The sequence below is a fragment of the Neophocaena asiaeorientalis genome, unplaced genomic scaffold, assembly GCF_003031525.2.
Source record: "Neophocaena asiaeorientalis asiaeorientalis breed wild unplaced genomic scaffold, Neophocaena_asiaeorientalis_V1.1 scaffold14, whole genome shotgun sequence".
Classification (NCBI taxonomy): domain Eukaryota; kingdom Metazoa; phylum Chordata; class Mammalia; order Artiodactyla; family Phocoenidae; genus Neophocaena; species Neophocaena asiaeorientalis.
Window position 1 is genome coordinate 13,699,427 of NW_020175192.1, and position 23,458 is coordinate 13,722,884.

The 23,458-nt window shown below is 39.9% G+C and overlaps 1 protein-coding gene across 1 annotated transcript; it reads left to right on the forward strand.

The window, feature by feature from the left end:
- The first annotated feature begins 1,415 nt into the window (after positions 1 to 1,415).
- TRMT9B (tRNA methyltransferase 9B (putative)) lies at positions 1,416 to 22,288 on the forward strand. Its single transcript, XM_024765083.1, has 4 exons — positions 1,416 to 1,571; positions 8,108 to 8,262; positions 15,552 to 15,725; positions 21,261 to 22,288. Exons 2-4 carry the CDS (start codon positions 8,109 to 8,111, stop codon positions 22,286 to 22,288), a joined length of 1,356 nt encoding a protein of 451 aa, XP_024620851.1. The 5' UTR covers positions 1,416 to 1,571; position 8,108.
- The last annotated feature ends 1,170 nt before the right edge of the window (positions 22,289 to 23,458 follow it).

Here is a 23,458-nt window from a genome sequence, read left to right on the forward strand (position 1 = left end):
ATGATTTGGGGATATAGAAGGAAAGTTCCCCACCCCTGCTTTCACCAGAGTAGCTCACACATGCCCGCTGCACTCTGAAATTCTTTTCATTCGCTATACTTTGTGACTAAGGCTTGGAACACTCTGTCCTCAGTGGCATATCTGAGAGGGTGAATGCATTTGGGTACTAATGCCTGAAGGAAAGGTGCTTAGACAGCCAGGGTGGCTGGTGACAAAGCAGCCCCTAGGTCAGGGCAGGAAGGGTGAATCCCAGGGGACAGCCTTTAGCTTTGCCACTAGCATGGAGGCTCAGACGACAACATCATCTTCTTTATGATTAAGGCAGGTTCTAAAATTGCAAAAGGAAAGATGAGATCTTTTGGCTAGTAGCTCTTTCAAGACTCTTCCTAAATGTTCCTCCTAAAAAGCCAAGCTTTGTGGCTCTCAAAGACTGTATACCTGCATATGACTGAGAGATGTCTCACAGGTGTGAGAGATAACACGTTCAAATGTATATGCATATTCTGAAGACCAGACAGAAGCTTTCCAAAGCACACCCAAATCAGTGCTTCTTAAAGAGGGACAAAGAGTGGGGTGGATGGGGAGCTCGGGGGAGTTCGGGGACCATCCTGAGAATCACTGTAATAAAGGGGTACAGTTCGTGGCACTGAGGTGCACACACGAAGGATGTGAAGACTGAGGAAAATGGTTGAGAACTATGATCAAGATTAAAGTCCACGGGCCTCATTTACAGGTAAGGAATCAGGGCCCCAGGTGTTACAGGATGGGCTTTTCCTACCGCACCAGACATCTCTTCAGACCTCATTTTACATCCTAAGACCTCTCCATTACAAAGTGCTTTCTGTCATACAAGGTCCTTTTTTTTTTTTTTTTTAAAAAAAGTAACTCAGAGTCTCTTGATGAGCTTCATGACAGACCTGCTCTATTATGAAAAAAGAAAAAAGTAAATGCGAACAACGAAGAGTAACTAGGAATACTTGTCAAAGGGACGTGGAAATAGCTGATGATATGATCAAATATTGAACAGTTAAATTGTACTGGAATGACTTAATAACATTTAGTCATATCTCTTAAACAGTTACATTTAATTAAACCACTGCATTCAAAGTTGACTCTCAGTGCTTGTAACTTTTGAGGAACAAGATGAAATCATCCAATTTAATTTTGGGAGCAAGTACTGTATGTTCTACAGAAAGCTGAGGAACTGATTCAGAAACCACTCTTATAGTTCTGGCATGTTTCATATATTAACAGTTCTTTCTAATCCCTTCTTCTCTGGGTAATTTATGCATCTGTCGAGGTCAACGTGGGCTGTAGCTGGTTCAATATTTTTATTATGTAAAATGAACTTTCGTATTTGTTTTTTGCCTAATAGATCCTGTATTCCCTTCAAAGGCTCATACAGAGTGGTTTGTCGTGTGGAGGGCCTCGCCGTTTGATTCCACTCCTACTACTTTGCATTTACATTACACATGGAGAAAATTATACAACAACTATCACTCTCTGAGGGTGGAAACTGCCATGAATCACAAAGACAAGAAGTAATTTTCTGTAATCACAAGATGACTCAGGTTAGTAGCTTTCAGCTATCCCAGCAATTCACATCATATGAGCGCATTCGGGAAACCTAATTAGTCCCAATTCCTTTCATTTAAAATGTATGACAATGTGATATAAGGTAAGCTGGAGCTTATTGTGTTTTATTAGAGAACAAAATGTGTTTCTAGGACTTAAGCATATTGTGAAATGATAGTTTCTATCATTCAAAAGGTTGCGGTATGGGCTTCCCTGGTGGCGCAGTGGTTGAGAGTCCGCCTGCCGATGCAGGGGACACGGGTTCGTGCCCCGGTCCGGGAAGATCCCACATGCCGCGAAGCGGCTAGGCCCATGAGCCATGGCCGCCGAGCCTGTGCATCCAGAGCCTGGGCTCCGCAACGGGAGAGGCCACGACAGTGAGAGGCCCGCGTACCGCAAAAAAAAAAAAGGTTGCGGTATAATTTGTACTTGAAAATAATATGTAGGTGTTACATTTGAAGTATCATATATTAAAAGGTTTAAAAAAAACCTATGTGTTTTATAATGAAGGCTTTTTATAATGTAAGTAAAGTCTTTGAACTTTGCAGACCAATTTGTATTTTCACTTTAGAATTATAGTTTGAATCTATCTTTGAGATTTAAAGCAGTTCTATTCTCTTTTTTTAACTATTGTGTCTTCTGTGGCATTTATAACAAGAGAACAGTTTACAGTTATTTATATTTGTTTTTAGTTATAAAAATGTGACTATTGTGTGTCTAGGGTGTATCTCTGAAACAGGCCTCTGCAAGGGAAGGAAATTATGAAACACGAAACACAACCGGGAAAGCTCAGCCTTAGCCCTGCTTCCTGAGTGCCTCTTGACTCCTACCAGGGGATTAATGATTTATGACCGAATATCTGAGGACCAGTTTATCTGGAGGAAAGCACTGTTGTCTTGCATAGGGAGCTAAGGAAACAGCTCACTGATTCATTAGTTCTACAGTTAATTATTGAGTGAAGGCACTATGATATATATAAAAGAAAGATCAAATTTCAGTTCTGCCCTCCAGGAGCTTCTAATCTAGTTGGGAACATATACAAAGTTGAGAGTTCAAGACAGTATCAGGAGAAATGCTCTAAGAGTGATAGTGACCATAAATATGCAGTATATAGAAATACGGAGAGAAATTATTACCTTTATGGATAGCTATCCTTAAAGTCTTTATGGAGGAGAAAGAGGCTGAGCTAGACTTTGAAGGTAAGATTTTGGAAGGGAAGCATTTCAGATGAGAAAGAACAGCCTGCTGGCTTCAGCAAAGACCTGAACGACGAGCTATAAACAAGCCCCACTCAGGGAAAGGTGAGTAGAGGTCTTTGGGTAGAGCTGAGAATTTGAGCTGTGGCAGTTATAGGACATGGCTGGAAAGCTAGACTGGGACCAGGTCATGGAGGTTTTTGAATGCCAGATGGAGGAGTGAAAGCTTCATCTCATAGAGGTCTCCTGAAGGGTCTTCAACAGAGAGGGGAGATTATCAAATGCACATTATAGGAAAATTATCCAGCATCGGCATGAACTAGAGGTTCTGAACTGCTTTTCCTGGGTTCATGGAGGGAAATGACAAGTTACAGCCATCCGGCTAAGAATAGCACATATGCAACGTGGTCTTTGCAGTTGCCTTTTACTATAGGAGTGTATGGTGTCTCCACCAAGTGAATAGTGATTGAAAAGGAGTATTGCAACCTCCCAGCATTATGGATATATTAGAGGTGACGGGTGTGAGAAGTGGGAGGAAGGCAAGGGGGACAGAGAGACCAACTAGAAAGCTGTAAGAACAGCTCAGATACTAGGTTGTGGCAGCACAGAAAAGAAAGACAGACAGGTGGCAAAGACGGCAGCACTATGACAACAGCTCTGATCTTCTCTTAGTCTAGCATTGGTTCCAATAGGACATTGCATCCCACCATGTTCTGTTGCCAGAGGGCTCCAACAAGAATCCTCTCATCTATGTGTGGCAAGTCCTCTTGGGACTCTGGTGGCCACAGTGCATCTCTTCCACTGTGACACCCCCTGACGTCCATGTGGTGATCGTGAAGATGAATTCAAGTCTGAAATAAAGTGCTTTGCCTGCAAACATCAAAACAAGCAAGAGGAGGGATTTGTTGGGAGTATACTAAGTAGCTGATAGAACAGAAGAGCTGCAGACCAAACCTCAGGAAACATAAGACTTAGGAGAAACTGGAGGATATTTCCTTTAGCGATCTGACTTCAACTACCTCTTGTCAGTTTCCCAGGGGAGAGAGAATGATTGTCCTAGATTAGGTCATGTGTCCAACCCTGTCCTACGTGACTGGCAGGCTCCAGCATCACTCGAAGTCCAAAGAGAGGTGCAGTTCCTCAAAGGAAGAGTGGGTAAGCAGAAATTTTTAAAAGTATTTAATCTCTGAAATGTCTGGGATTGTAAATAATGGTCATAAATGCTTGGGCTCAGGCTTGGGGAGAGATTACGTATTCCCTCGAATCTTAGATCTCCAAAATTATTTTTCACTACTACCTTTGACAGATTCTCTTCTTTTTCAAACTAATGTCTTACTGTTAAATACACACACACACACACGTTGACAGAAACCACTTCCAGCAATACCTTGATGCCTTCACGCTTTCAGGTCCACAGATATTAGTGTCCTTTCTCCCTGCCTCTCTCCTTTCCTTCCTTGGCTCACAATATTAAATTAAGTTTTAAAAAGTGGGATATAGAACCGTATTCTGTTTTCTCCCAATTTTGTTCTATCTACAGTAAAAAGTATTAGTATTTATAAAGAAAAGACAGGACAAACTCACATAGTAACAAGTTATCTTCTAACAGAATATGATTGATAGTTTTTACTTTTTCATTATCTAGATAGATAATCAAGATCCTTTATGATGAGCTGTTTGTTCCCTTGTTTTTGGCTTAAAACACGCACACTGTCCATCCATAAAGAGGAGTCACTCAGGGACCTGGGCTGTTGCTTCCAGGATCACAGAGACACACACTGGCTCGTAGAGCTTCTGCCCAGAAGTGATTCACATCTTTTCTGATCACATGTAATGGTCAAAGCAAGTCCCATGGCTTTGCCTGAATCAAGCTGGGTAGACAAGTGTTATCCTAGTTACATGCCCAGAACAGGAAAACCAAACATCTGTGACCTGTTACTGACCACCCTGTTGCTAGAAGCAAGAATGCTGATGTTTCTCTCTTTGCTCCTCTCTCCATGGAAAACACACCAAGCCACTGACCTCTCCTATTAACTTCCTAGCACGTTCTCTCCTCTTTTCTGCTTTCCAAGGAACCACTTTCCATTGCACTTAAAAGAAAGTCCAAAATAGTTCAAGTTTTTGGTGCATTACGTTCTGACTTCTCTGTCCCTTTCAAATTACTTTCTCTTCTTTCGTGACTCACCAACAAGGCATCAGCTCCAAGGCCTGGAATTTGTCAGCACACAGATTAAGAAGCCTGGCTAAACCAAACCCTACCTGCCTAGCTCCAGCTTGAACCCTACGTTACTACTTTAGTACTAGTCTTACTAGCTTAGTCATATTACCGGATTCACAAGGAATTTGCATATGTGTATACTGCAGGAAATTTAAATCCACAGACTGTTGAAAATGTCATATTAGATGGCCCCAATTCTACAAATCAATTTCATGGTCAGCTATATACTCTGCAGAATATAATCTTAAGTGTAAAATAAACAAAATGGATTTATATTATTCACACACTTTATAATAGCTCTTTGAGGCTACCTGTTTATAGTAGAAGGAGGGCAACTTGGGGGGAAGACTTAGAGAAAGGTCTCCGTGGGGTGCTGTTCAGATACTACAGATTCTGAGCTTGTAGTTGGAGCCCGATGGAGGGGAATCGAGTTTATGTTGATTGCCACTTAACACTGGCAAGTGCAACAAAGTATTAAAATTTATTTGTTTTACGGTTCTCAAGACTGTATTGCCTGATTGATTCCTTGAGGGGGGAAAGTTTTAAACAGACTTAGGTCTACTGAGATTTTGATTAAAGAGAAAAGCGCTCAGTGTTTGGGTTTTTCTCATGTGTAGGCAGTTATAGCCAGCCATATGTTTACTTTGTAAATTCTAGTTGAGGATGCAATATAAGCTGTTTCAGTTTGGGTGGAAGTTTTGTCAGACATCACAAATGAGATTTGTACTCCGTCAGGAGTTTGCCAGATTTTTTGCAGGGACTGTGGGCAGGTCCGTAGTAATTAGGGATAACCTACTGCTACTTTGTTTTAAGAGTAAATCCTGAAAAGCTCTTCCTCACAGTTGAGGGAATGATGGAGTTACAATATTATCATTTGGTGATAGTATTACTCAGCCATAAAAAAAGAATGAAATTCTGCCATTTGCAGCAACGTGGATGGACCTAGAGAATATTATGCTTAGTGACATAAGTCAGAAAGAGAAAGACAAACACCATATGATTTCACTTACATGTGGAATCTAAAAACTAAAACGAATGAATGTATGCAACAAAACAGAATCAGACTCACAGATATAGAGAGCAAACTAGTGGTTACCAGTGGGGGGAAGGGGAGGGGCAAAAGAGGGTTATGGAATTAAGAGATATAAGCTACTACGTATAAAATAGACAAGCAACAAGTTTACATTGTACAGCACAGGGAAATACAGTCATTACTTTGTAATAACTTTAAATGGAGTATAATCTATAAAAATATTGAATCACTATGTTGTACACCTGACGCTAACACAATGTTTTAAATCAACTATACTTCAATTGGAAAGAGGCATCAATGGATTGTATGCTAAAAGTGGAGTGAGATGATGAGAAATAGGATATTTACATGGTCTCGAAGTATCTCTCATATTTCTTAAATAGAAAGCCGGGGAGGGGTGGCGGAGGGGCAGGCACTTTACAGTGGAGTAACTAATCAGATGTCATCTTACCCAAGTGCTTCCTACTTCCTAGACTGGCAGTAGTGAGGGGGTGGGCGTATGGAGGGAACACAGAGGCTGTGCAAGGACGATACCTTCTCTTACCATATTCCCATCTACAAGCTTGTGGGTGTAGGGTCCCCTCTCTTCCCACACTCCCCAGGTTACTCTCTTGTACCAAAGCCAATGTTACCCTCTGTACTCAGAGTCCATTCTGGTTGTTTGTTTGCTTGTTTGTTCATTTTCTGAAGATATGCTGTGTGCTAACTACTGAGGATTCAGCGTTAAGATAAGTCCTCGTTACCTAGGATCTTCCAGCCAGTGCTAGAGAAAAATATCTAACAGACTGTTACAGCCCTTGGTAATCTGTAGAGGATGCATGGGATGCAACAGGAGTACAAGGGGCAGGACTGAGCTAGCTGGTATGCACGAGTAGGGTCAAATGGGTTCTTCAGAGATTAAAAATACTTTCATATTGGTTGGTAAAAAGCCACATTCTGAGCCCTTCCCTGGGATACTACTCCTCACTCACATGCCACAATAATTGAAAGATCAAACCCCAAATAAGCAGAGGCCTCTAAGAGCTGCTCTTGTACTTTGCCCACTCCTTTCTGATTGCCCTTATCCTGCATAGAAGTCAGGGAAGTCTTCCTGGAGGAGGCGATGCCTATGCCAAGGATGAACAGGAGTTCACCTGGTAATGCACAGCACCCGTCCAGCCCCTGGATGACACGGGCTGTGTCATGCCTGAGAAGCCACGATCACTGAGTATTACAGGTGCATCTGATGCTGGGGAAGGGCAGTGAGAAATGGCTTCAAGAGGAAAATGGAGGCCAGATCAAAAAGAGCCTTGTATGCCCCCTGAAATACCTGAACTTGATCAGACAAGCTATAAAATGCCTTTGAAGAAGTCTAAGATAGGAAGCAACACAGTAAGACTTATGTTGTAGAAAAACAATTGTGGCATAATTGAAGGAAAGGGATTGAAGGGCAAACAAACAGACAAACAAAACTGTTTACAGCCTGTTGAAGCAATTCAGGCAAGAAATGAGGACCTTTTCTAAAACAGAATCAGTAGGATATAGAGAAATGGCTGGAATCCAAAAAAATTAAAAAGGTAGAATCAATCGGGCTTTGTGATTGGATTGGAGTGCTGAGCGACATGCTATGAAAATTTTAAATCTATTTAGCATCCGATAGAACGATTTTATCCAAAGTGAACCTTTCTCTGAAAGAACTGATCTTTCAGAGAAACATACTATAATTAGCTCATTCCCAAATGACTGTTTTCTGAAGATGTGCAGGTAAGAAGGATGCATTTGCTAGCCTTTTGACAACTCTGGTGAGGTTCCAGTGAAGGCTGTGTTCTTTGCAGCTTATAAGAAAGTATAAAATCAGAGACTTCCCTGGTGGTCCATTGATTAAGGCTCCATGCTTCCAGTGCAGGGGCTGTGGTTCTGATCCCTGGTCAGGGAACTAAGATCCCACATGCCACATGGCATGGCCAGAAAAAAAAAAAAAAAAGTATAAAAGCAACACAATCTTGGCAGTTTTAAGTTCCCAATTTTAGGAAATCTGCATCCCCATCAGCCATCTCTGGTGCCTACTCTGAACTGCATTCCTTGGCGTGGCCCTGTTTTCCCCAGGATGGATCATGCAGCTGCCCAGCTGGAGAAGCAGCACGTGCACGATGTGTATGAGAGCACCGCTCCTTACTTCAGCGACTTGCAGAGCAAAGCCTGGCCTCGTGTCCGCCAGTTCCTCCAGGACCAGAAGCCTGGCAGCCTCATCGCTGACATAGGTAACCCGGGGCGGTGCCACGTAATCTGAAATATATTCCATCATGCCTTTCCTTTTCAGATTCATTTTTCATTTCTGTTCTAACCAGAAGTCTGAAACTGTGTCCTTGGCATGTCAGCACCTGGAATATTCACTTAATAGCAGAAATTCATACAGTCAAGCCAGAAAGTAGAAAAGCCCCTCAAATCTACATATAGACAGTGGCAATTTTTTCAGAGCCTTCGTGCACGTCCTCCCACAAAAATCAACCTGACGTTGCTTGAATAAATCAGGATTGAAATGGCCGCTTGTGAAATTGACCATTTTAAATTCAGAGTGGACTTCCCTGGTGGCGCAGTGGTTAAGAATCCGCCTGCCAGTGCAGGGGACACGGGTTCGAGCCCTGGTCCGGGAAGTCCCACATGCCGCGGAGCAACTAAGCCCGTGCACCACAGCTACTGAGCCTGCGCGCTACAGCTCGCAAGCCACAACTACTGAGCCCACGTGCCACAACTACTGAGCCCACGTGCCACAACTACTGAAGCCCGTGCGCCTAGAGCCCGTGCTCTGCAACAAGAGAAGCCACCGCGATGCGAAGCCCGCGCACCGCAACGAAGAGTAGCCCCTGCTCGTCGCAACTAGAGAAAGCCCTCACGCAGCAACGAAGACCCAACACAGCCAAAAAATAAATTAATTTAAAAAATACTTTAAAAAACACTGAATGATTTAAAAAAATAATAAACTTAGAGACATTCACATTCGTGAATACAGTGTTTTGGCGGCTTACGCTGAGTAGCTCTCACACCTTCTACAGAAGAGCCAGAATTGTGAGATTATAGAAGAGGTCCTGTAACCTCTTATGAATCTCATGGATCCTTTCCCTTAACTATTCCTTAGGGGTCTTATTATTAGAGCATATCTTTAATTAGATCATATCTTCATAATCAAGCAAATAATGATTTGCTTGGAGGACTTTGGCTCAGTATCTTTTGGAATCTAGAAGTGGTAAATCACAGCCCAGGAGATCTAAGATTAAGTTTTAAGACATGGTAGGATTCCTATTTGAAGCATGCCCACTTAAAACTGCTTTCTAGCAATTACATGCATACGGCACCATAAGAATCGTAAGTCTACAGTTACGAGTTCCGTCTAATTTGACATTCACTCTAAATTTTGGTAAGAGAAACAGATGTGCCCAGGGCTTATGGCTTGTTAAAGATGGTGCGAGCAGTGTAGAATTTGGGGAAGGGGTACATGTCACGTAGAAGTGGAGAGTCTTTAAAAACATCTCTATCATGTCAACTTAAAAAAAAAATCTGGTTTCATAAAATGCAGTGAGTTTGGAACTCTTACCACTCATAATATAAGCAAAGTACCAGAATCTTAAATCAGTTGGGAGGAAAAGGTTTGGGGACAACAGAATATATATGCTACTTTCTCATACCTTACACCAAAAATTCCAAATGGAGCAAAGATTTAAGTATAAGAAAATGAATTCATTAAAGGACTAGATGATGACTATATAATTTTTAAAAAAATTCTCAAAAGCAAAAGGCCTCTCAATGTGTGACACAAAAGAAGGGAGAAGTCATAAAATAAAATACAGTTGATTGTCATTATCCACAGTAGTTAGGTTCTATAAAGTTTCCGTGAACCCTGAATTAGTGAATACTGAGTTATTGCCCTAGGGGAAATACTGGATTAGGTTCCTAGGAGCCTGTGGTCACAATATTTTTGTCAACTGATCAATACCTAACCTTGTTTCACGTGTGTTTCTGTTTAAAGCTTTACACGCATGCGCTGCCAGTACAGACTTGGGCCCTGCAAATAAACTTTAGCAGTTAGGTGAAGAGGCAGATACAGAGTCTGTGAGTAATGAGGATTAATTGCATTGGTATTTTTGACAACATAAAATTTAAAAGGTTCTACAAGGCAAATTTCTAAACAAATATATAAATGAAGTAAAAAACCAAAAACAAACTAGGTAAAAATATCTGCAATATATCTGATAGAAAAATAGATAATTTTCTTACTCTGTGGAGCCTTCTTCAAAGTCAGTATGAAAAAGACCAACAACTCCCCTGCAAAATGATGAAACCATATGAACAAACAGTTCAAAAATGGGGGGAATACAAATTGCCTAAAAAAAATTTATTTATTTATTTATTTTTTTGCAGTACACAGTTCTCTCACTGTTGTGGCCTCTCCCATCGTGGAGCACAGGCTCCGGACGCGCAGGCTCAGCGGCCATGGCTCACGGGCCCAGCCGCCCCGCGGCATGTGGGATCTTCCCAGACCGGGGCACGAACCCGTGTCCCCTGCATCGACAGGCGGACTCTCAACCACTGAGCCACCAGGGGAGCCCCTAAAATATTTTTGATAGGTAAACCATTTAAATAGCTTAACAACAAGGTACAAAAAAAATGTACAGTGAAAAATATTCTCTCATCCCAGTCTTCCAGCACCAAGTAACCCACATCAGAGGCACCATGCTCTTAGCTTCTTGTATAACCTTCTTGAGGTATTTCACATAAATATAAGCATATTTGTGCATATAAGTGTGTGCATGGGTGGATTTCCCTTTTTCAATTACACAAATTAGTATGTTATACAAACTGCTATACACCTAGCTCGTTTCTTTTATATTGAGATCACTCCATGTTTGTTCTCATAGAGCTGCTAACTATTAAAAGCTGCATAGCCTTCTATGCTGATAACACCATACCAACAGATATGTATGTTGTTTGCTACATTTTGCTACTACAAATTATGGCACAAATAATATTCTTTAAGTACCGCTGTGCAAATCAATAAATATATCTAGTAAATGTTATTTTACCCATTTGTATCTTTTGATTTTTGTACTATTTACACTTTTTACCACTCAATAAGTAAATAAGAATATTTTGATTATACAGTGAAAGACAAGTTTTAAAATAAAATTGAAATGAAGAAGAAATCAATGAAAAGGAAAGAAAGAAGCCCAAAGGGGTTAGTAGAAAAAAAAGGAAGTAGAACAATATGACTATCTCCAAAAGGAAATATTTTTTCTTTCTAGGTTTTCCACTTAGGTAAAATCATCAACAGTTTAATTTGACTGGTTATTAAATTAGCAATTTATAATTAATGACTAATAAAACTTTGCATAGGTAAAAAACATGCAGAGGTAATCGGGTTCCAGTTGCCCATACAGGAATTATCTAGCTGCTTCGCTATTTTAGTGGTGCGATTTTTTTATTGGCTAAATTTTATTAAGCACATCACCCCACTCCCAGCTGATCTGCTGAGGTGTGTGATAATGGCTCCTGATGTAACCTGACTCTTCAGGGCAGGTATCAGGAATGAAGTGAGCAGGAACTGTAGTTTAAATATGAAGAGCGTTGATGATTCAAAGACAGCAGAAATGCAAAGTACCCTCAGGAAATCCTGTGATCTTTGCAATTAAGGCAATACCTTTTCCTGAAATGGGCTAGTAATTTAAGGCCATTAGAAGATGGTGCATGCCAGGGATAAACTGGGAGTTTGGGACTGACATATACACATTACTATATATAAAATAGATAAATAATAAGACCCTGCTCTATAGCACAGAGAACTCTACTCAATACTCTGTAATGGCCCATAAGGGAAAAGAATCTTAAAAAAAAAGAGTGGATACATGTATATGTATAACTAATTCACTTTGCTGTGCAGCAGAAAGTAACACAACATTGTAAATCAACTATACTCCAAAAACATTTTTTTAAAATAAAATATAAAATAAAAAATAAAACTGAACCACATTTGGTTAACCAAACCATTTTATTATAACCTTATCCCTATATATATAAAACCCATATTTCTCTCAATTCAAGCAAGTATTAAACTAATCAATTATGAATAAAAATGGACTGTAACATTTAAAAAAAGAAGAAGATGATACATGGAAGGTGTTCTGTGATTTGAGGGCTTTACTTGGATTAGTTTAGGAAGCAGAATAAAGACTAGAACTAGATTCTTTTTTGAGCAAGGTGACCTTTTTACGTGACATCAGAGACAACTATCCTAATAGTATTGAAATTTTTATTTTTGTATACATAACTAAAAGTAATTTTTCAAGAACTAAAATTCTTCTTGCCTTTTAACTCTCAATTATTTATTCCCATATTCTATGGTCAGACTTCATTTGCTAAGTTATTCTCTAATTACCATTCCTTCTCTGAGTCAATAAACATTTAGAGCTCCTACTAAATGGCAGGCACCAGGCCTGCAGAATAAAACATATTGCCTCATCTCTGACTTCAAAAGATGTACATAAAAGGAGAAATAAATAGGCTATATTCTTCCTTTTCCCATAGAAAAAGAGAATTCTCTTTCAGATAAGGTCTTAGCAAAAAACTCTTAATTTATAAAATTGTAGTTCTTTCTGCAAACTTCAGAGGGAACATTCAGATTAATTATTTCTAGCAAATACTCGCCCACCATGGGCCAAAATATCTTGTCGAATTGAGGCAGTTATCTGTTTTCTTCCTTAGTTGTAGTGAGGTGCAGAATACAAAACAGAGGGGAACAGAAGCGTGCAGACACTTGCTATTGTATCTCTGCAGTACTACAGAAGGTTATCATTGAGATTTTGTAAAGGAGCATAACTGTTGTGTACAGGAGCTGCAGTATCAAAAATGTTCTGATTTATTTCTTGCATGTTTAAGATAATGAGGGACTAGCCTTGGCAGTATTCTTGATTTCCTCATTAGGATAAAATCTCCCCTCTCTAGCATCTCGGTGTCTGCACTCTGAAAATGGATAATTGCATCATATTCAGGAGTTCCATTACTATCCTTAAAAATGAATGCCATTAGAAATGAATACAGGGGACTTCCCTGGCAGTCCAGTGGTTAGGACTCGGTGCTTTCACTGCCGTGGCCCCGGGTTCAGTCCCTAGTCGGGGAACTAAGATCCCACAAGCCTCGCGGCATGGCTGCAAATAAAAAAAAAGAGAGAGAAACAAATACAGGATATCAAAGGTATCAGGGGCACTGGAAACGTTTCAGGAGATGATGAGATCTGAAAAGACCTCAGTTTCCTCACTGTTACCAGATGCTCTCTGAACATGTCCCTCTAGCTCCAATGTTCTATAAACCTGTTTTTATTAGTATCTTTGAAGTAATTTTCCCTTTCATTTCTCTAAATGTATCCCCTGAGCCAGTTCAAAACAGCAAAAAAATTTACAAGATGATTTTTCTTAAAATATGAGCATCGTTTTTGAAATGTTCGGGATTTCAATTTTAAAATACTATGTGAATTATATCTTCCCCATGATTGCCCTCAAATATTGGATCCTTTTTTGCAAAAGCATTCTTAGGAACAGTGGCTACGAGATCTAAAATATTTCCAAGACCTCAATCATTTACATTGAAATAATGAAGCTGGAAATCTTATTTTTTATTCACAAGCTCTCCACTGTCTCAGCTGGCACCAATGAATCTTAATTATGCTTTTAGTGTCTCATCATTTTGAATAGCACCTATTAAGGAGGAGTTATCAAAGAGTGTTGAGATGTATTTCTAAAGCAGCAAACTAATCATCTTTGAATAGTGGTAGATATTTTTCAGGCAAAAAAATTTAGAGCTAATGCCAGCAGGTAGGGATATCAACTCTAAGGACGTCTTTAAATATTTCTGAAAAAAGAAATAGATATGTCTGTGCTAGAACAAAATACTAGGTACTAGATCACAGAAGGCTTTGTTTCAGGATGATTATTCCTTTACGTTACTACCTTCTTCACCATAATATCTGTGAGATCTGACTGATCTAAATCTTTGGGCTGCGTAAATCTTGAATTACTTGGGTCTCTGCCACCAGAAAGTGAATGTCAAAAATGGTCTATTTAAGGGACTTACCTGGTGGTCCAGTGGTTAAGACTCCGAGCTCCCAATGCAGGGGGCCCGCGTTCAATCCCTGGTCAGGGAACTAGATCCTGCATGCTGCAACTAAAGATCCCGTGTGCCACAACTAAGACCCGGTGCAGCCAAATAAACAAACAAATATATTTTTTTAAAATGGTCTAGGGCTTCCCTGGTGGCGCAGTGGTTGAGAGTCCGCCTGCCGATGCAGGGGACGAGGGTTCGTGCCCCGGTCCAGGAAGCATGCTGCAACTAAAGATCCCGTGTGCCACAACTAAGACCCGGTGCAGCCAAATAAACAAACAAATATATTTTTTAAAAATGGTCTATTTAAGAAAAAATAGTTCTTTGTCAGAGTTGTATTCAGAGTTAATAGAGATCATTTAAAACCTAGCACTGACACCAGATTGGATAAAAAGACGCTGAAATCCTTTTTTCATTCAAATTCAAATTTTAAATTTTTGAAAGGCCTGTTTTATTGTGTAAGTTATTTTATCTATACCCATTGAAAAGTTGTTGACAGTAGTCTGTTTTATATAGCCAGCAAGTGATGAAGGTTTGGCAAGATAACACAAGACTAAATGCCCGGAACATGTAGACCTAAACATAATGAAATATGTGTGTGAAGGTAACTTTTGTAAAGAGACTGGACCTTGTCACTAAGATGCTAGGGAACTATTATTCTCTGCTGGAGGCCAGCTGACATTTCTTGATTGTGCTATCCTGTTAAGAAAGCCCTATGGACATGACCTCATTAAATATTCAATAAATAATATTTCTTTTTCCCATTTTCGTTTCCTCTAATCTCCTATATAAAAACATGTATGTGCTCTCTGAAGGCTTTCCTTTTGTTTTTGTGTGTACCCCCAACCCATGTTGTGTTCTGTCTTGGTTAATACAGGCAGACCTCGTTTTATTGCACTTCCCAGATTCTGTATTGTGTTTTGTACCAACTAAAGGTTTGTGGCAACCCTGCACTGAGCCAGTCTATTGGTGCTATCTTTCCAACACCATTTGCTCACTTCGTGTCTCTGTGTCACATTTTGGTAATTCTCACAGTATTTCAAACCCCCCACCAGCAAAAACATTATGACTTGCTGAAGGCTCAGATGATGGTTAACATTTTTTAGCAATACACTGTTTTAAAATTAAGGTATGTACATTGTTTTCGTACATAATGCCGTTGGACACTGAACAGACCCCAGTATAGTGTAAATGTAACTTTTAAATGCACTGAGAAGCCAAAAGAGTCATGTGACTCGCTTCATTGTGACATTCGCTTTATTGCAATGGTCTGGAATGGAGCCCGCAGCATCTCCGAGGTTTGCCTGTATCAAGTTATTTCTATTCCCTGTGATAAGACAAAGTAACCGACAATGTTCCACTTTCCATTAAGGATAGCGTGTTAACACAGGTTTTTCTCTTACAGGTTGTGGAACTGGAAAGTATCTTAAAGTGAACAGCCAGGTACATACCCTGGGCTGTGACTACTGTGCGCCATTGGTAGAGATTGCCCGGAGTAGAGGATGTGAAGTCATGGTATGTGACAACCTTAATCTCCCCTTTAGGGATCAGGGCTTCGACGCCATCATCTCCATAGGAGGTAAGGCAGCCCCGTCACGCATTCACTCTTCACCATGAGAATAACGTTACCTGGTTGAGGCTGCTCTCACAACTCAACATCCATTCTTTGTAGAAAGATCTATGTAATTCATTTTATCTAATTTTTTAAAATATTGCAACTGAACTATTTAACTAAGTTCAAATGTACTTATGGTGGTACATATGATTGTTTTTACTAGTTCAACCCTCAAACTGTTGTTTTCTTCTTTTTGATGACTCAGTCCAATTTCTTTCACTTATCGAGTAAGAAAGTATTGGAGGAATTGTACTCATTGAAAATAGTACTTTGTTCTATTGAAATGAAGCCAGATTCTTTCAACGTGAAGTAGATCTTTAGAAGTCATATTACCTTTTCCAGGCCACAGGTACGCCCTTTATTAGCAGAATATTGTAGGACTAAGGCACTGAATGTCACTGGAAGGATGTGTCACCAACCTGCCATTCACTGTACAAAAGCCGCTGGGGAAGATGGTCCCACCTGGTCCCAGGTTGCATTGCTTTTATAGTGCCACTCTGCTCTCTTACTGCCAGAGATTGTTCATAAATCTAGGGAATACATTCCTCATATTCTCCCAACAAGTGTGCCCATAAGACATACATGCCAAAAATGAAAAGAAACAGCAAAACCCCATGATTTAAATATACACAGGTAAGGGTCATTTTACTCAATACATATAGTCCTGAAACTTAGTGTGTTAGTCACGTTTAAGTATGCTGGGGAATCATGTTATTTAAGGAAATCTTGTGGCAAATCCTTTCCCAAAGTGAAAAATCTTTTGCAGGGCAAATTATTTCCTCCAACACACTTTAAAAAAATTAATGTATCTGAATATAACAAGCTTTATCAAAGCAAGGTGAATCTATATAAAACTGACTGCAGATAAACATATGGAATAAGACTGTTTGCTCCGTCCTGGACTAGATGAGAAATCGGTATTTCCACCATTAGCTGGGGCCTGTATCTTTGCATAGTGAGGGGATGCCGGCTTGGATGCCATAACCTTGGAACTAGTTAGGACTGGCAGGAGGTGGTTGCCATGGAAACCTGCTCTTTGACAGCCCTACTTCTTTGCTTAACAGTTTGAAACTGTTAAGTCCATTTGGTTTTAAGCACTAAGAGAATGGATTCTTGTTGAACCAAGCAACACTATACAATGCTCTGAATCTTTAGTAGGAAGAATTTTTGGTTTGGTCATGCCACCTAAAGAACCAGAAATTGGAGGGAGGTCAGAGAAGTGTATTTTTTTGCTCTTCTTTTGTTTACTTTAGTTGTAGAGTCTATACAGCTGGCTACCTACAAAGAGGCTGTGCTGTTGAACCCCTGTTGCAGGCGTGGGGTTACTGACCAACTTTCTTACTTTGGGGAAATGCTCCATGTTGTACATGGTTAAGTCTTTCTTTTCTTTCAGTTTAAGTCTCCTGCCCACAGAGGAAATGGAGCACACCTGGTTGCCATCTTCCAATGAAAAATGCTTCCTTAGGTGGAAACCCAGCATGTGTTTTTATGAACTGTAACTATAAATTAACGTGGTGCAGTCAATTTCCAATTAGATTTTACATTTAGAACTATATTATGAGAACTTTCAATAAACCATCTCTCCTATGTCCATATATATTTACTTCGCTATTTAGAATTCTGTATGTTGGCATTTCTTGCTTAACATGAAGAAATATAGTTTTAAATATATAGTTTTCCATGTCACTTAATAATGAGACAGTACGCATCATACCTAATTATACATTCCTTATGTTTTACTCACAGATTACAAAAAGAAACAGTCTTTCTGCTTACCTTTAGAATAGTATGACATGTGTCTGGAGAGCTGATTCACTTTGTTATACAGCAGAAACTAACACACCATTGTAAAGCAATCATACTCCAATAAAGATGTTAAAAAAGTATAGTATGACCAAAATTTTATAAAAATTTGTTCATCTGTTGAAATAGTGTCAACCAACTATTCGTGCCAGTGGTTCGCAACTCGCGGTTACACTGCCCCCCACCCTGAGGCGATGCCTGTCAATGTCTGGAGACGTTTTTGGTTGTCACAACTGGTTATGTGTATGTGCTGCTGTCATCTAGTTGCTGCCTCCCCAGCTCCCACAAGAAAGAATCATCTAGCTTGTTTACAAACGCCAACAATGCTGAGGTTGAAAAATTCTGCTTCATGCTAAGCCCATGGATTCTGAATGCTTCCAGTTAGATGAGACAAACACCCTTGAAAAATGAAATAACAATACATCATAAAATCCCAAGATATAACAGGACTTTAAAGATGATCTTGTGTAATTTCTGATTCTGGAGTCCAGTCATTGAATTCTACCTACCCACTTGTTCAATTCAACACCCTATCCTACAGGATACATATACTGAGTACTACTTTTGCCTTTAAATTGTGATTATGACTTTTAAACAGCAGGGGACATTTTTATCCTTTAAAATTCAACACAGTTTCCTGACATTGATAAAATTCATATAAATATATGTTTAGGTCCCATTTGGGTTACATTTACAATGTTTCTTAATAGAACATGTATGCATAGGCACGTATAATACATTTTATATGTAATGAAAACTTCATTTGTAAATTTTTTCTTTTTCAAAAGCATTTGGCTTAAAAGTTACTTAGTATTATTTGTTAAATATAAAATATAATATGAAAGATTCGGATATTTCCTGGGTGAAATTATGGTATTAAAATGGATTATCGCATAACAAATATTTCAGGAATGAAAAATATAAAGATGTTCTTCCTTAAAAACAAAATTTCTGTGGACTTCCCTGCTGGGCCAGTGGCTAAGACTCCGCGCTCCCACTGCAGGGGCCCCGGGTTTGATCCCTGGTCAGGGAACTATATCCCACATGCCACAACTAAAGATCCTGCATGCTGCGACTAAGACCCGGCACAGCCAAATACATAAATAAATATTTTTTTTTAAAAAACCAACTCTGAAGCCAAGAATCCTGAAATGTTGAAGACCTATAAATCTGATAAAAAGAAATTACTGTATTAAAATCGTCCTGGTTTAATGGCATTTTTTGTTTAATGGCCAAAACACAAGAATACAGTCGATTCTCATTATTCACCGTGGTTATGTTCTGTAATGTCCCATGAACACTGAATTAACAAATACTGAACCATTGCTCCCAGGGGAAATATAGGATTAGGTTCTTGTAAGCCTCTGGTCACAATACTTTTGTCAACTAATCAACACGTCATCTTGTTTTATGTGTGTTTCTGTTTAAAGATGACTTATTTAATTTTGAACTCATGCCAGCAGCAGTATAACACCCAAAAGGAGCTCCTCTAACTCACATATTTTCTCTGTAAGACACATTGCAGCCTTACGGCTTACAACCCCTAGACAGCACTTCCACCCTGTGCTGGGGCAGGGCTGTGAGGGATCGTCAACAGAGAGACCACCAACAAAACACCAAAATGTGAAAACACACAGCACGAAACAGACTGTGAAAAGGACACTTGTTGACAGCACCAGAGCTGAGACAGGAAGGCAAAGCATCTCCTCGCTGGACCCCAGCTGGGAACGTGTGCCTTGGGAGACTCAACTTTTTGGCTGTTCTATGCATGTCAAGGAATGACTACGAAAATTGTGAGCGTACTGATTTCTGAAGTCACAAGACAATTTTAGCAAGTAGGCAAATTTGCAGATACAGAATCCACAGATGACGAGGATCACCTGCATTTAGAAAACACACCCATGGAAGTTCCAGAGTGAATGAGGTGCAAGTTATGGGGGACACTAACGGCCAGGAGTAGTCATAGATGTGAACTTAGGTACTGTCCTAAGCCTTACTCAGTCCTGATTTCTCTGCCCCCTTGTAGCTCACTGACCACGACACTACTTCGAGAAGTGTAGGCTTTCAAACTGACCATTATAAAGGGCCCTTTCTTTGGGGATGGGGATTGGGGAGAACAGCCTGACACCTAGTGAAGTAAAGTAATTGGTCAGAGATCACAAGGCTGGTCACTGGTAGATCTAGGACAAAATACACTGGTGTCCTGTTCTTTAAATGCATTTGAACCTAATACCTCTCGCACTGCTGCATGGTACAGTAAGAGAAACAAGGGTTTGTGCGCTGCTGATAGGAAAGCAAACCTGATTGGGAACAATACAAAGTGTGCCTCTTGTATAATCTTCCTTTGACACCTTTAGCCATATAATCATCTCATTTTAGGCATTTACTATCTCTCTGTGGCAAGTAAACTAAATAGATTTATTTGCCTGAAACCATTACTAACGTCTGGATTATGCTGAGGTTACAGGAGCTGTTTAATCTCTGTTCCCTCACTACTCATATCTGAGCAGTAGTGTCCAGACTTTCCTGAGAGCTAATTTCCTACCTAAGATAAGTGACAGGCGTATGTGTGGAAAAATAATTTGATGTTTTCTCTTGACACAGTGTGATTAAACTCTAGAAGCTAACAGACCAGCGCTTCCTATATACTGTTTGATAAAAATATGCCTAATAACCCACCTAAGACTAGATACAGGCAGTCCTGCTTGACTCTCACTTTAACTTTGCAGAGACTGCAAGTAAAATGATGACCTATAGGCTGCTTTCTCTTAAGTATACACAATTTCATATTATATTAACATTATTAAAAACTATAAGCAATCATTACTACATGTCAAAATTGCATCATACTAAGTGAAGTCAGTCAAAGACAAACATGTGATATCACTTATGTGTAGAATTTTTTTTAAAAATGATACAAATGAACTTATTTACAAAACAGAAACAGACTCACAGATTTAGAGAATGTACTTCAGGTTACCGGGGCGGGGAAGGGTGGGGAGAAGGAATAGTTAGGGAGTTCGGGATTGACATGTACACGCTGCCATGTTTTAAGATAGATGACCGGCAAGGACCTATTGTACAGCACAGGGAACGCTGCTCAACATTCTGTAATAGATAACCTAGATGGGAAAAGAATTTGAGAAAGAATAGATACATGTATATGTATAATCACTTTGCTGTACACCTGAAACGAACACAATATTGTTGATCAACTATACTCCAATATAAAATTCTTTTTTTGAACTTTATTTATTTTTTTACATCTTTATTGGAGTATAATTGCTTTACAATGGTGTGTTAGTTTCTGCTTTATAACAAAGTGAATCAGTTACACATATACATATATCCCCATATCTCTTCCCTCTTGCGTCTCCCTCCCTCCCACCCTCCCTCTCCCACCCCTCCAGGTGGTCACAAAGCACCGAGCTGATCTCCCTGTGCTATGCGGCTGCTTCCCACTAGCTATCTACCTTACGTTTGGTAGTGTATATATGTCCAATATAAAATTTTAAAAAAGAAAGCATACCTCTCTCTTTACCATTCTTTCACCCAGAAAACAGTTGTGATATAATTCTAATAAAAGTCTTTATTTAGGAAAAAAGATGCATCATTTTTATATGGAAAATACTAGCCTATAAACGTGTAGGTTTACGTGTGTATATACACACTGAGATCTAGCTTCTTCTTTTTCAGTCATACATCATTTTTCTACAAAACAAAGAAGAATCAGAGCAATAAAGGAAATGGCCAGGGTCTTAGTTCCTGGAGGCCAGCTGATGATTTATGTTTGGGCCATGGAACAAAAGAACCGGCACTTTGAGAAGCAAGACGTGCTTGTTCCATGGAACAAAGCCTTGTGCTCCCAGCCCCTCTCGGAATCCAGCCAGCCTGGGAGAAAGAAGCAGTGCGGGCATCCAGAAAGAAGCCATCCCTACCCCCCTCCCTGCTCTGCGTGTCGCTGTCCCGTTTGTTTTAAGGGGCACTGTGATTCGAGGCGGTCCCGCAGCGTGGACCGTGACTCTGCTCTAGCTGGCACCTGCTGTGCAAATATTTCCAAGGAAGGCGAGGAAGAAAACGGATTCTATAACACGCTGGGGAAATCTTTTCGCTCCTGGTTTTCCTCTAGATCTTTGGATGAATCAACTCTGAGGAAGCAAATTGAAAAAATGAGACCCTTGAAAAACACAGAAAGTTGGGCCAATAGCACGATATCCACCCAGCCTTCAAGACACTCAAGTTTCGATTTAGATCATCCAGAGCCATTTTCAACAGGAGAGCAACATTTAGATGAGGAAGTGTTTGTGGAGACTTCTCAAAAACAGCTGGAATGGCTGAGAGCGCCCGCCACACACAAACACCTAAATGGAGACCATCCAAGAGGCGTGAGGAGAAATGGAGATGGGAATTTTCTGGGTAGCACCAATACCAGGGAGAATTGTACGGATGCAGGTAACTTAGAAGAGGGTACCCCTTCTGCTAGTAAAATATGGAGGAGGATTTCTGCAGCTGATTCCAAAGATTCCAACCCAGGTGACACCATTTCTGTCGAAGAACAACAGCCCGACATTTTGGAATCTGGTGCCTTTATGCGCTATTACCACGTGTTTCGAGAAGGCGAGCTCTATGGCCTGCTGAAGGACAGTGTGTCGGAGCTCCATATTCTGAGCTCTGGGAATGATCATGGCAACTGGTGTATCATTGCAGAGAAGAAGGAAAGTTGATCGGATCATTTCAGACATCTCCTCCAAAAGATGAACCCCATTCTTCTCACTGGGTTTGTGATATGGTCCCCTGAATGGGCATCCAATTTCGTCATTTGGTCTGTATTGAATCCATTTCTATTTTGGTCTATACAGACTATGGATTCATCATCTTTTTAGTCTATAGGCAAGCACAGTGCTTGGCATCTGACAAAGAGTATTTGTGGTTAAACGTTAATATAAGAGATCTGAAGAAGCAATATACATGAACTTCAACACAGCTGAATCACTAACAGTACATGTATACTGTTTTTCAGTATTATATAGTGATTTCAAAAGATTCTGCTTTTAAGTAGACCTTTTAAAAACATCATTTGTATATAGGAAGGGGGTAATTCCTACTTCTCTGGTTATAATTTAGATCTGTGTGCAAGGTAATAGGTAAACTCGGACCAGGGCACCAATGTAATTTGAACCATGTGATAAATTATTTCGTTGCCAAGGCCTTGCTTCTATTTGAAGTCTTCAGAAAGGTGAGAGACGGTGGAGAGAGACAAGAAGGGTTCTGAGAACTTTTCTAGATGATAAGCGAACTTGCTTCAAGATAAGTAAATAATAAGGTTTTTGATGTTGCTCAGAGGCTTTAAAGGCACTGTCAGCATGTAGAGAGTGGAGTATGTGGGCACCGGGAAGTTGTTGCAAGTTACCCAGGTGGTATTCTTCCAACCTTATTAGAAGCAGGAATATCCAGTTACGGCAAGACCAAGATTGACTAATGAGTTTTCATCTGGAATGATGCTTTACTTATGCATTGAAGGGATACTTAGGAAATGAGAATCTGGTTGAAACAGTGCTTTTTATTGGTTCTCAAAACAAACAGATCATTAAGGTACACGATATTTGGACTTCGTGGAGGACTGATTGTTGGATCTTTAAAAATAATATCTGGGCATTTATCTTATTGAAAGGGACTACATTTTAATAGTTATATTAGGGATTTAGGAAGAATCAAGTCCTATTAATTAAAGGTTCAATTTCTGCCACTTTACAGACAAACGAATAGCTGGGCACTGTCTGGTCACCACATCTGTTTACATTTAACCATGGGTCTGTTTAAATCTATGTCGTGGATCCTGAGACACAGATATAATTAGGAGAAGCAAAAGTAAGTTGACCCAAGAATACAGTTTC

What these genes read in the sequence shown, in the direction of transcription:
- TRMT9B (XM_024765083.1), top strand. Translation starts at nt 8,109, where the DNA reads ATGGATCATGCAGCTGCCCAGCTGGAGAAGCAGCACGTGCACGATGTG. An exon ending in CAGCCTCATCGCTGACATAG is followed by an intron (nt 8,263 to 15,551) that starts GTAACCCGGGGC and finishes TTTCTCTTACAG; the next exon opens with GTTGTGGAACTGGAAAGTAT. An exon ending in CGCCATCATCTCCATAGGAG is followed by an intron (nt 15,726 to 21,260) that starts GTAAGGCAGCCC and finishes CTTCTTTTTCAG; the next exon opens with TCATACATCATTTTTCTACA.